The sequence below is a fragment of the Trichosurus vulpecula genome, chromosome 9 (assembly GCF_011100635.1).
Source record: "Trichosurus vulpecula isolate mTriVul1 chromosome 9, mTriVul1.pri, whole genome shotgun sequence".
Classification (NCBI taxonomy): Eukaryota; Metazoa; Chordata; class Mammalia; order Diprotodontia; family Phalangeridae; genus Trichosurus; species Trichosurus vulpecula.
The window spans coordinates 82,869,831-82,882,588 of record NC_050581.1 but is presented as its reverse complement, the minus strand read 5'-3'; the positions used below and the strand labels follow the sequence as shown (position 1 = coordinate 82,882,588).

The following is a 12,758-nucleotide window of genomic DNA, read 5'->3' as shown; positions in this document are numbered from 1 at the left end:
TCTAGTGTAAGGACCCTGGATGGTTCCTGTCTGTGGTTGGCTTGGTTTTATGTGCTAAAAGAGTCAAAAAACTTTCCTGCATTTGCCTGGTAAAATGTTTACAAAATAATTCTTTTCTTCTCTCCTATTTAAAACTTTGTTGTCTTCAATATTTGTAGTTTTAGACTTAAAGAAAATAGACAAATACAAATCATATAACAGACATGGATTGGAGGCAAAGCTAGCTATTGGTCATCTCTCTAGAACTGGAAAGGAACTCAGAGGATTCTCTCCTCCTCTATTAATCAGACCCTGTCTTGATTCTGGGGGGGACTAAAAATGAAGCTATAGGATAATCAGCAGATACTGGAACTTCCTTAGTCCCCTTTGGGTATGTTAATGGCTCCAAAGGAAAGTTATCACTGAGACTTAGTTCTGCTACTTCCTAGACATGTAGCTTTGGGGAAATTCCTTAAACATCTTTGAGCCTCAATTTCTTCATCTGTGAAATGGAAACCATACTTGTACTACCTCTTCCATGAGGTTCTTTCTTGTGAGTGGGGAAAGTGAGATAATGGATATAAAGTGCTTTGCAAACCTAAAAACACTATATAAGTGTCAGATGTTATAATCATCCTCATGAGGGCCCTTAAATTGTGACACCTTCAGTGTGATATTTTCGCAATGTGTTTGCTCCCAATTTCCATCTTTTTAAGGACCTTGCCTCCTTTCTCAGCACACTCAGTGGGTTAGATTTCACTAAGCACTAGTGATAATTAGAGTCAGTGTCTTTCCTTTGGAATCAGTTTTCAAAACATTGCTAAAAGAGGAAAACTCTCATCTCTGTTAAATCTGGAACCAGTAATGAGAAGGGAACAGGTAGACTTTCACAGACAATTTTCAACCACAGTTGACACATCCAGTTACACAGTTGATTGAGTGGTATAGAGTGGTGGGGTCAAACACAAATAGAAACAGGGAAACCATACAGAAGAATCCCCACGGGCCACATACAAGTTTTTAAATGTAATATTACCTATGTTTTATTGTATTTCTGTTTATTTTGTTAAGTATTTTTCAATTCCTTTTTAATATGGTTTGGATGCACTCAGGGCCACATGTTTGATACCTCTGATATAGAGTATAAAAGATCCCACTGTGTTTATTACTTGTTGATTGCAACAAAACAGTTGATTTTGTAAGTCAGGACACATATTTTGAGTCTCCATTTACAAGGTGTCTCTCATGCATATAAAAATATAGGTGATTCCTTAACATTTGCAATAAGAGGTAACTTTTTTCCATGATGTTCTGAATATCAAAAAGTATCACAAAACAATGAATCATGCTTATTATAGTTGTTGATAACTGTTGTGGAGGAGTTCATGCATAAAGTCCAAATGTAAAACCACACATAGATGGTGAGGTTTTCCAGGTGTTCCTTTTGTGTAGGACATTGTGCATATTCCATGCAACCCCAGAACCATAAAGGCCTTTTTCAGGTACTCAAAACTAAATGGATGAAAATGTGTATTGTCCAGATTAGCAACCTACTGAGTTAATTCATCAACACATGTATCTTGGGTTGGACTATAAATTGAATAGGAGGAGGAAAATAGGCTGGATTCCATTGGGAGAATTCGGTAGTGTTTTCACTAATCCCAAGCTGTTCCCTGACACTACAGTTCACATTTTCATTATTTTCCTCATGATGTAATATAAAGTGCTCAAATTCTAAAGGTGTCTTGCTAGCACATTTTCATATTTAAGGCACCAGCATGGGCCAAGAGTTGGAGAAAAAGACCTTGCTATCTATACTGCTTGGATTTTTGGGATCAAAGAGGGCTTCATAGCTCAGTTTCCATATAGCTCCTGTGAGGTTTCTTTGGCAGAACTCCCCGAAATGGATTTTGTGGGCATGTGACCCCCCCACTACGGGTTAAATGGGAATTATAAGAAATTTCTAACTCTGTCAGACAGAGGCTTGGGACAAACACCAGTCCTGCTAGCAGAGGAAAGAAAATTCAGAAGACAGACTAAATACTTGTCTGACTTGCCTGTCTTCCAAAAGAACTTTGACTTTGGGGATATAACTCTTGGATGTAAACAAACCTCTTTCTCCCCTTAAGGAGAGAAATTCATCTTTCTCTAGTCTGTTAAGTAGACATGTGAGGGCCTTGCCTTTCTTTTTTTTATAATTAATATTTTTTTATTTTAGTTTACAACACTCAGTTCCACATAGCTTTGAGTTCCAGATTTTCTTTCCCTCCCTTCCCCCCAACCAAGATGGCATGGAATCTGATATATCTTCTACATATAACTTCACATTGAACTTATTTACACAATAGTCAAGTTGTAAAGAAGAATTATGACCAATGGAATGAATCATGAGACAGAAGAAACAAAACCAAAAAAAAGAAAAGACAAAAACAAAAGAGAAAAAAAGCGGGGGGGGGGGGGGGAGAAGGCGAGCATAAAGTGTGCCTCAGTCTGCATTCAGACTCCATAGTTCTTTCTCTGGATGTAGATAGCCCTCTCCATCATGAGTCCTTTGGAGTTGTCTTTGCACCTTGTATTGCTGAGAAGAGCGAAGTCTATCAGGGTTAGTCCTCACAGAATCCATATATCTGTGGTTGTGTATAACATTCTACTGGTTCTGCTCCCCGCGCTCAGCACTATATCGTGTAGGTTTTTCCAGGTTATTATGAAGTCTGTATCATCCCCATTTCTTATAGCACAATAGTATTCCATGGCATTCATATACCACAACTTGTTCAGCCATTCCCCAATTGATGGGCAACCCCTTGATTTCCAATTCTTTGCTACTACAAAAAGAGATGCTATAAATATTTTTGTATATATGCATCCTTTTCCCACAAACCTAAAAGTGGTATTGCTGGGTCAAAGGGTATGAACGTTTTTATAGCCCTTTGGGCATAGTTCCAAATTGCTCTCCAGAATGGCTGGATCACTTCACAACTCCACCAACAATGTAACCATGTTCCAATTTCCCCACATCCTCTCCAGCATTTATCATTTTCCTGTTTTGTCATTTTAGTCAATCTGACTGGAGAGATGTGGTATCCAGGAGTTGTTTTGATTTGCATTTCTCTAATCAGTAGTGATTTTGAGTATTTTTTCATATCCTATAGATATCTTTAACTTCTTCCTCTGAAAATTGCCTGTGTTCGTATCCTTTGACCATTTCTCAATTGGGGAATGACTTGTATTCCTGTGAATTTGGTTCAGTTCCCTGTATATTTTAGAGATGAGGCCTTTATCAGAGATACTAGTTGTAAAGGTTTTCTCCCAATTTTCTGCTTCCCTCCTAATCTTTGTTGCATTGGCTTTGTTTGTACAAAAACATTTCAATTTAGCATAATCAAAATTATCTATTTTGCATTTTGTTATGCTCTCTATCTCTTGTTGTGTCATGAATCTTTGCTTTCCCATAAATCTGATAGATAAACTATTCCTTGCTCTCCCAAATTGCTTATAGTATCAGCCTTTATTCCTAAATCATGAACCCATTTTGACTTTATTTTGGTATATGGTGTAAGATATTGGTCTATGCCCAGTTTCTGCCCTACCATTTTCCAATTTTCCCAGGAGTTTTTGTGAAATAGTGAATTCTTAGCCCAGAAGCTGGATTCTTTGGGTTTATCAAAGAGTAAATTGCTATAACTGTTGACTACTGTGTCTTGTGTACTTAACCTATTCTACTGATCCACAACTCTGTTTCTTAGCCAGTACCAGGTAGTTTTGATAACTGCTGCGTTATAGTACAGTTTAATATCTGGTATGGCTAGGCCACCTTCCCTAGCATTTCTTTTCATTAATTCCCTAGATATTCTAGATCTCTTGTTCTTCCAGGTGAATTTTGTTATTATTTTATCCAGCTCTGTAAAATAATTTTTGGCAGTTTGATTGGTATGGCACTGAATAAATAAATTAATTTAGGTAAAATTGTCATTTTTATTATATTAGCTCAGCCTAACCATGAGCAACTGATATTTTTCCATTTATTTAGATCTGACTTTATTTCTGTGAAAAGTGTTTCGTAATTATGTTCATATAGGCCCTGGGTTTGTCTTGGCAGGTAGACTCCCAAATATTTTATAGTGTCTACAGTAACTTTGAATGGAATTTCTCTATCTCTTGCTGTTGGGCTTTGTCAGTAATGTATAGGAATGCTAAGGATTTATGTGGGTTTATTTTATATCCTGCAACTTTGCTAAAGTTGTTTATTATTTCAAGTAGTTTTTTACTTGATTCTCTAAGTAAATCATCATATCATCTGCAAAAAGTGATAATTTAGTTTCTTCTTTACCTATTCTAATTCCTTCAATTTCTTTTTCTTCTCTTATTGCTACGGCTAACATTTATAGTACCAAATTGAATAGTAGGGGTGATAACAGACATCCTTGTTTCACCCCTGATCTTACTGGGAATGGGTCTTGCCTTTCTAAAAGAGCTGAAAATTAACCTCTGAAAAATAAACTTAAAAATAGAGATGATACATTGATTGAGGAATGGCTGAAGAAATTGTAGTACGTAAAGGTAATAGAATATTACTGTGTCGATGATAAATGTGATAAATACAGAGGAGCAAGGAAAGGTTACATGAATTGATACAGAGTAAAACAAGCAAACCTAAGAAATCAATATACATCATGGTGTACAACAATGTAAATGAAAAGAACAATGTTACAAACAAAAAAGTGAACGTTGCAAAATTATAATGAATAAGCATGGCTCAAAAGAAGAGATATGAGAAGACACTCCCATGCTCACCCTTTGCAGATGTGAGAAGTCCACAATTATCATACATTGAGCCTTTTTAAATGTATTCATCAGTTATGCTGAGTTTTTCCCTTTTTTGTCTTTAAAAAGCACTATTTATTATATGGAATGGCTTTCTGGGAGAGGAAAAGACGAAGGGTACTAGAGAACATGTTGGTGATGTAAAAAAAAATCAGTAGCTGCTCTTGTATATTAGGTAAGTCCCTCATTGAGGATTTATGAAAGGCTATAGAAAAGAATGATGCAGGATGAGAGGGCTTAACTGGATTCTCCTGTCAGTGAACTCATACATCATTTCATCAGTTTTATTTTCTTTCTGAAGTAGTCCAGATCCTTTTGATAAATCTCTGAAATCTACTGTTCTCTCATTGTGACACTGACCCAAGGGGAGGTGGTAGAGGGAGAGAATAGGAGAGAGAGACAGAGATACAGAGAGACAGAGAGATAGATGAGAGAGAGAGTGAGAGAGAGAGAGAAAGAGAGAGAGAGAGAGATTGAGAGATTGAGATTGAAATTTTCATTTCTGGGGTCAAGGAACTTGAAAGATTTTAGCCATTTCTCCCAAACAAATCACACCCTCTGTGGTTAATCTTGTATCTTGAAACAATAAAGCTTTTCAGTCCCAAGAGCAGTGTGCTCTGCCCAGTATCAGTCCTAGAAACATCAAAGCAGCTATCCCAAAAGAGGAAAGAGTCCTAGAAGTGAAATAGAATAACCAAATGAGCCCTGAAGTTAGACATAGTCTAGACCAGGCTCTGAAACTTTAGCAAATTGCTTATCTCCTCTGTACCTCAGTTTTCTAACCTGTAGATGATAGGGTTGGACTGTATGATCTCTAAGCTTCCTTCATGCTCTGAGTCCTGTGGTTAATGGACCAAAGTTCCTAAACCTCTGCTAAAACAGAATCTCAATCAGAGTTGTCAGCTCTATTATGATGTATAGATTTGTAAGTTATATTCATTCTTTCATCTAAACAATTTCTTTCTAAAATTTTAATGCTGCCAAAGATATCTACTTAAGATCATCATAGACTTTTGAATTGAAAATATATTAGATCAACTAGGCCAGAGGTTTGCAAATTACTACTCTCCCGTGAGCTAAGAATGGTTTTTACATCTTTTAAATAAAGTTTAGTTGCATTTAAAAATATAAAAACTATTCTTAGCACCAGGTAAAGGTACCTGGATTTGGCCTTCCAGTAGTTTGCTGATCCCAGGTCTAGTCCAACCCTCCTATTTTGCAGATGAGGAAACTAAGGCCCACAGATGTTAAATACCTTACCCAAGGTCACCCAGGTAGTAAGTGGCACTCTCAGTATTTGAACTCAATCTTCAAATTTAGCATATTTTCCATTTAACCAAGTTGATTCCTCATGACCATCAGTTAATATTTTTAATAGGAGAGAGGGCCAAGGTTTTGAGATGGAAAATTAAAAAGCCTTTTCTTAGATTGGTGGTATGTATACAGAGAGAGCTAGAGGGAAAGGGGGATATTAAAAACATGAGAAAACTTTCATTTTCTTTTCTTATAATTTCCCTAGGGTTCTGTTGACATCATCATCAATTCTGCTTACTTATGTTTCATACACATGTGAAGTTCTTATACTTATAAAATGGTGCACTCCATGTTAGAAATCTAAGGTGTGAAGAACATTAAAGCAGTCGAGGTTTCATGGCCACATATAAGCATACACACACGTCAGAGCAAGAATCGTGAGGCGTCCTTGACTTTGCACAGAAGTGGAGAGGTTTTGCTGTCATCCTAATGGGACTAAGAGGAACAATAAGGGATGTGGCACAGATAAAGATGGTCAAGCCTCCTCCCTCCAGACAGAGGTTACTACCCATCAGCAGCAGAACTTCCTGAAGGAAGAAAACTCACATCATATCTCTCTCTCTCTCTCTCTCTCTCTCTCTCTCTCTCTCTCTCTCTCTCTCTCTCTCTCTCTCTCTCTCCCCCAACTTGTTCATCTCATGAAAGGGGATCTTGATTTCCTCTTCCTTATAAACGATTCTGGAATTTGCTTATTATTGAATCCAATAAATCTTAGGGAGAAAGATTAGCTCTTCAAAGAGAACTTACTTTTCTTTGATTAATTACTTCATCCCTAAGGGCCTACTTTCCTCATTTATATTAAGGAGATAATATTCTACTAATCTCATGGGATCATATATTTAGACCTGGAAGGGACCTTAGAGCGCATCAAATCCAAACCTCTCATTTTATAGATAGGGAAACCGAGGCACAGAGAACTTAAATGACTTACCCAGAATGACACAACTAATAACGTGCCTAAGGTAGGATTTGATCCCAGGTCTTCTTGGCAGCTAGGAGGTACAATGGTTAGAGCACTGGACCTGCAGTCAAGAAAACTCCAATTCAAATCCAGCCTCTAGCTCTGGGTTAAGTCATTCAACCTCCCTCAGCCTTAGTTTCCCCATCTGTAAAATGGGGATAATCATCACACCTACTTTCAATGTTGTTTTGAGGATAAAGTGAGAATATTTGCAAAGTGCTTTTGTAAACTCCAAAGTGCTATATAAATGCTAGCTATTTTTGTTATTATTATCATCATTATTCCTGACATCAAGTTTAGTGTTCTATTTACTAAAGCATGAGTTCTCTATAAGAAAAATACCTAATAAACTTTCAAAGCTTATAAATGTGAGTCGTGATTATTGTTTTGCTATGGAAATCCTGAAAAGAAACCAAATATAAAAATGCCTTTAAGACATAATTATTTACTTGTAAGTATTTTATTACATCCTCCTTCCCCACTATTTCCTTCTGTCTTCCCCTCTTATTTAAGGTGGTCCTAGATGTTGGCTGTGGATCTGGAATTCTTTCCTTCTTTGCTGTGCAAGCCGGAGCCAGGAAAGTGTATGCTGTTGAAGCCAGTGCCGTAGCCCAGTATGCCGAGGTAAGTACATTCATTCACTTTGGGGCCAAGGCTTCAAAGGTTCTAGAGTGCCTTGTGCAGGGTAGCTACCTCTGACAGCCACATAAAAGCTAGAATAACAAGGGACTTGGACATCAAGTCCTGAGGGTGTCCAGATGGCCTTTACCAGTAGGCCTCTCTGTTTCATTTGTACAATAAACGTGAAAAGCATTTGTCTGTGGTTGTGAAGTAAATGCAACAAAATTATGAAGAAACCCTTTTCCAATTCAACTAATGAAAGGGCTCCTTCTTATTCTGTAAATAACAAAACAGGGTGAGAATCCTAAATACTGTCACTTCTCACAGTTGTGCCTTACGGAGACAGTAAGTGTGTTTGCTTTGGTTTTCATCTGGGTTTGTGATTTCATGGGTGTAGGGGACTTCCCATGAGAAAACTCCCTCTACCAACATGATGTCTGAGGTAGACTTTGAACCCAGGTCTTCTGGACATCAAGTTTAGCATTCTATCCACTACATTATAAGGTTTCCATAAGGTAAAAGTTAACTGGTCTGTAATGTTAATAGTCTTAGAAAGGTGCTTGAGGGCACTGTCAAGTTAAGCTATATGCCTGGGATCATACAGCTAAGATGTGTCAGTACAGGACTAGAACCGAGTCTTCCTGACTCCCAAGGACAGACTGCCTCTCACTTAAGTGTATTACTGGTTTGAAATGTTCTAATTCACTTAAGGATCATTTATGCTCCGTCTTCTCATGGGGACTTAATTTGTCTGATACTATAATTGAGTAAAAAACCAGTATTCATGCTTGAAGGTGCCTTTCCGATTTCAAAGCCCAATAGAAGCTGCTATGTTTCAATAGAGAATTGTCAGCCCTCACTGCCTCCTGTGGTTATGGCCCCAGGAACATGCCATAACCAGAATGCTTGACTGGGTCATCTTTTCTTGCCCTTTTGGCATTTTCCACTCAGTGTGCCAGTTACTGAGGCAGTGGGTCTTTAGGATCCCTGAGCCCAACTCAACGTTGATCCATGCGCAGACCTCTAAAACAATTCAACATTGCCCACTAGCACAGACGGGTGCCTCTTTATCCCCTCCTCTGCCCTATCTCCTTTATCCCACTTCATTCCCCTGCCCAGATCCAGTTCTTATTATAATGACATTAGAGTCAAGTTCCTTTAGAGGAGCTGTGAATAAGTGCATACTATCTGGTCATATGATCATTTTCAAGCTCTCCCTGCAAACATGTAGTTTCCATCCAATTCATATCTACAGTGTACCTATTACCTTGGCTTAATATACTTCCCCTTGAAAGTCCCATCGACAGTCAGTTGAAAAATCTTGTTGACTCTACCAAACCAACATGTCTCATATCCACCCTCTTCTCTTCACTCACATGCCCTCACTCAGTCTCACTCAGGCACTCATCACCTCTCACCTTGACCATAACAATAGACTCCAAATTGTGTCCAGTCACTCACTCCCTTCTCCAACCCATCCTCAACACAACTGCCAAAGTGGTCTTCCCAAAGCATAATCTGAATGTCACTGCTGCTCAAGGGACTTCGGTGGCTTTCTTTTGCCTCTAGTATAAAGCACAGACTTTTTTATTTAACACCTAAAACCTATCACAATCTGTCTTCAACTTATCTTTTGAGACTCTACCTTTCTCTTCATATGCTCAAATAGAGATGAGTTTGGTTGTAAAGGTGATATTCCCCAAATACAGTGTTCAGTTCCCTCTGCCATGCCTTTGCACAGGCTGTGCCCCATGCCTAGGTGATGCTTTTCCTCCTCATGCCTGCCTTCTATAACCCCTAGCTCCTTTCATAGCTCAGTTCACGTGCCACCTCCTGAGGAGACTTTCCTAATTTCTCTAATTGTTAATGCTCTTCTCCATCTCCTCAACCAAAAAAAAAGTTTATTTATTTTGTGTAAGTTTTATATTTTCTTGTCTCAATATATGTTGTTCCCTCCTACTCCAACAGGATATGAAAACATTAAGGTAAAGGATTGCTGTATTGCTTTCTTAGATTTGTTCTGGTCTTCAGTGTCCTTGATGCCACTGGGGGAAAATATCCAGTTTCTCTTCCATTGACTCAAGCCCCCACCAATCCTGCTCCTAATCCTAATTTTAGGCATCCCTTGCATCCCAGTTTCACTTAACCGTCAAATTAGCTTCAACAAAGGAATGTTTACTTCAAAGGTATAGCGAGAACAAACATAAAAACATTGGGGTGGAGGCACAGAAGCATAATCTCCACCTTGTACCTTAAAACACCTCAGACTCTGGGACAGGGAGGGTGATTAGATTCAAACAAATTAACTCAGTTCCTGTAGAGCATGGTTCCACCAAGTTCAAATTGCAAAGTGCCCCCTTCTACTGGCCCAGAAGCATTCGTGCTTCTCAAGGGCTTCTCTACTGGGCTGATAACAACCTCCAGCCTGGAAATGTGCCTCCGAAGGTGCGATGGCTAAAGCTCCGAGGTCTGGGGACATCACTGCCTCTGCTTAGAACTAAAAAGGACAAATGAAACAGGCCAAAACCTCAAACTCCTTTCTTGAGATCACAAGGCCTAAAAAAGTTAGGGTGAAGGGGCACAGACCTTCCCTCTCCCAGGGAAGGTTACGGTGCTTAAGCTTCAGCCAGGTTGAACTACTGTGGGCCTCAATTTTCTACTCTGTGAAATAAAAGGATTGGATTAGATGAACTCTGAGGTCCCTTCCAACTATCAATCTATGATCTTGTGATCCTATAAACCTCCTTCCTTACTCATTACTATGCCATGTGCTGTCTTACCTCTGGACCTTCATTAATACAGTATTTTACCTGGAACAGGTACTCAACAGAGATCAGTTGAATTTGCAGATGGGAGATGACAACGAGCTTATGCCTCTAGAGCTTAATCTGAAGCATATTTTAGTTTGCATTAGGATTCTTCTTTGGGGCAGGGGTCTGTTCATGGTGCATCCAGCTACTTGCCCTCTTTCCTCAAACAACATCCATTTTTATAGGTATTTTGAGTTTATTGCCAGAAAAAAGGTATAGGTATTCCTAAAATTAGCAGTGAGGTATGAAGGGAGAGCTGACTTGGAGCCCATCAAAATGGGTGGGTGAGAAGTTGTCCCTTCAAAGGTTGCCATCTTGGATACTGTGTATTTTTAGGTGGAAATTGAACCAGCAGACATTTAATTTTTTTCTCCTGAAGGCTTCATTAAAAAAAGATAAAATTACAACAGGAAAAAAATGGACCAATTTAGCGATGATATACAGTCTCTGGATTCTAATCAAAACTTCTCATCTGAATTCTCCTTCTTGTACCAGTCTCATATATGCTAATGAAACTGAATATGAATATCTTTAAATTACACCAAATTCAACTTTTATTGCATGTTAAAGCCCAGCCTTTCAATGTGTGCTCTCCTTGACCAGAGGAAGCTGCATAGAGGAGTTAGGAGTGGCACTTGAGCTAGGCCTCAGAGTTTGGGTAGGAAATGCGTGTGGCCCCTTTCCAGCTGTTGGAATCCCATGCTTTTCATTCTTTCTAATGTATGACTATTCTCTACACAGTCCCAATGATTCCTTCATTGGGAAAATGCTGCTACTTTTGACCTGAATACTATTTGCAGCAGCTACAAATTTAATACACAAGTTTGGTAAACTTGGAGACCAAAGGATGAAGTTAGGTTTATCGGAACTATATTTTCTTCCTAGATGCACTGTTGCTCCATGTTGGGTTTTGTCCTCTGCAGGTCTGATCTGTATTAGCTCTGTTCCCACTGAAGTCCACCTTCTCCCACCTCTGTTACTGCCGCTGTCCCTGTTGTTATCTATGGTTGCCTTTCTTTTATATCCATTCCTTTAATATACATAGGATCATAAAATGTTAGCTCTGGAAGGGAACCATAGAGACTATACAACTTATTTTCTTTATTTTATAGTTAAAGGAACTGAGACCTAAAAAGATGGAATGACTTGTCTTAAGTGATTATATTGTAATAACGTAAGGCAGGAGAAGGTAGTAAGTAGGTATGCCCCAGATGGGCAGTTCAGTGAATTAGAGTGCTAGCCCTGGGTTCAGGAAGACCTGAGTTCAGATTTGGCCTCAGACACTTACTGACTGTGTGACTCTAAGCAAGTCACTTGACTTCCAATGGACTCAAGTTTCCTCAGCTGCAGAAAGGGAATAACAGTAGCACCTCCCTTTCAGGGTTGTTGTGAGGATCAAATGAGATGATTTTTTAGTGTTTAGCATGATGCCTGGCACACTATAGGCACTATGTACATGCTAGTCATCATTTATTGTTATTTTTATTATTATTATTATTTAAATAAGGGCTCTCCGCTCTTTTCTCTGTATATTTTCCCCCTCTTGATCTTGGCAGCCGCCATAGGTTCAATTATTATTTCTTTGCAGATAATTCCTAGATCTACTTTATATATCCAGTCCTAACCTCTCTCCTGAGTTCCAGTCCTACCTATCTGACACTAAACCCAGTGTTCTTTCCCTTATGCTAAACTAATTTACCATCAAATATCGTGTAATACCTTTCTGGAAGGCTTACATAACCTAATTAATTACCTGGAGAGATTTTTTTAAAAGCTTGTGTTCTCCCCCAGTCCAATCCAGTGCAACCTGTCAGACATCTTTTAAGCACCAACCATGTCAAGGGGCAAACTGAAAAATAAACTCCACATTAATCACCACACGTCACAAGTCAGAAGATCAAAGGAGAAAAGTGAAGTGGCTTGCCCAAGGCATTAAATCCTCCCCAAGCCAGGATTCCAATTCAAGTTCCGTGACTAGATTCAGTGATCTTTTATTATACTAGGCTGCCCTCCTAGTGAAAGGCATACACCTTGAGAGCAACAAAGAGAAGATGCTTTAGATCATGCATGCTGATGCCAAAACATTCTCCCTTCTCTGGTCTTTTCCTTTCCTTAAATTAAGGTGATGTCTACAGGTATCGATGGCAGAAAATAACAGAGACTATAAAACATGCATTTGTAAAGCCAGTACTGTGTATTACTGGAGTAATCCAAAGCTTTGGTAAGAAAAGCTTCCTATACTTAGAGCT

At 38.8% G+C, this 12,758-nt stretch overlaps 1 protein-coding gene across 1 annotated transcript in view; it reads left to right on the top strand.

Annotated features, from left to right (window-relative positions):
- LOC118831371 (histone-arginine methyltransferase CARM1-like) overlaps positions 1–12,758 on the top strand; it is a 263,918-nt gene that overhangs the window by 177,658 nt on the left and 73,502 nt on the right. The window contains exon 5 of the mRNA XM_036738690.1: positions 7,592–7,702. Coding sequence (XP_036594585.1) covers positions 7,592–7,702 — 111 coding nt within the window. The remainder of the gene's footprint in view (positions 1–7,591; positions 7,703–12,758) is intronic.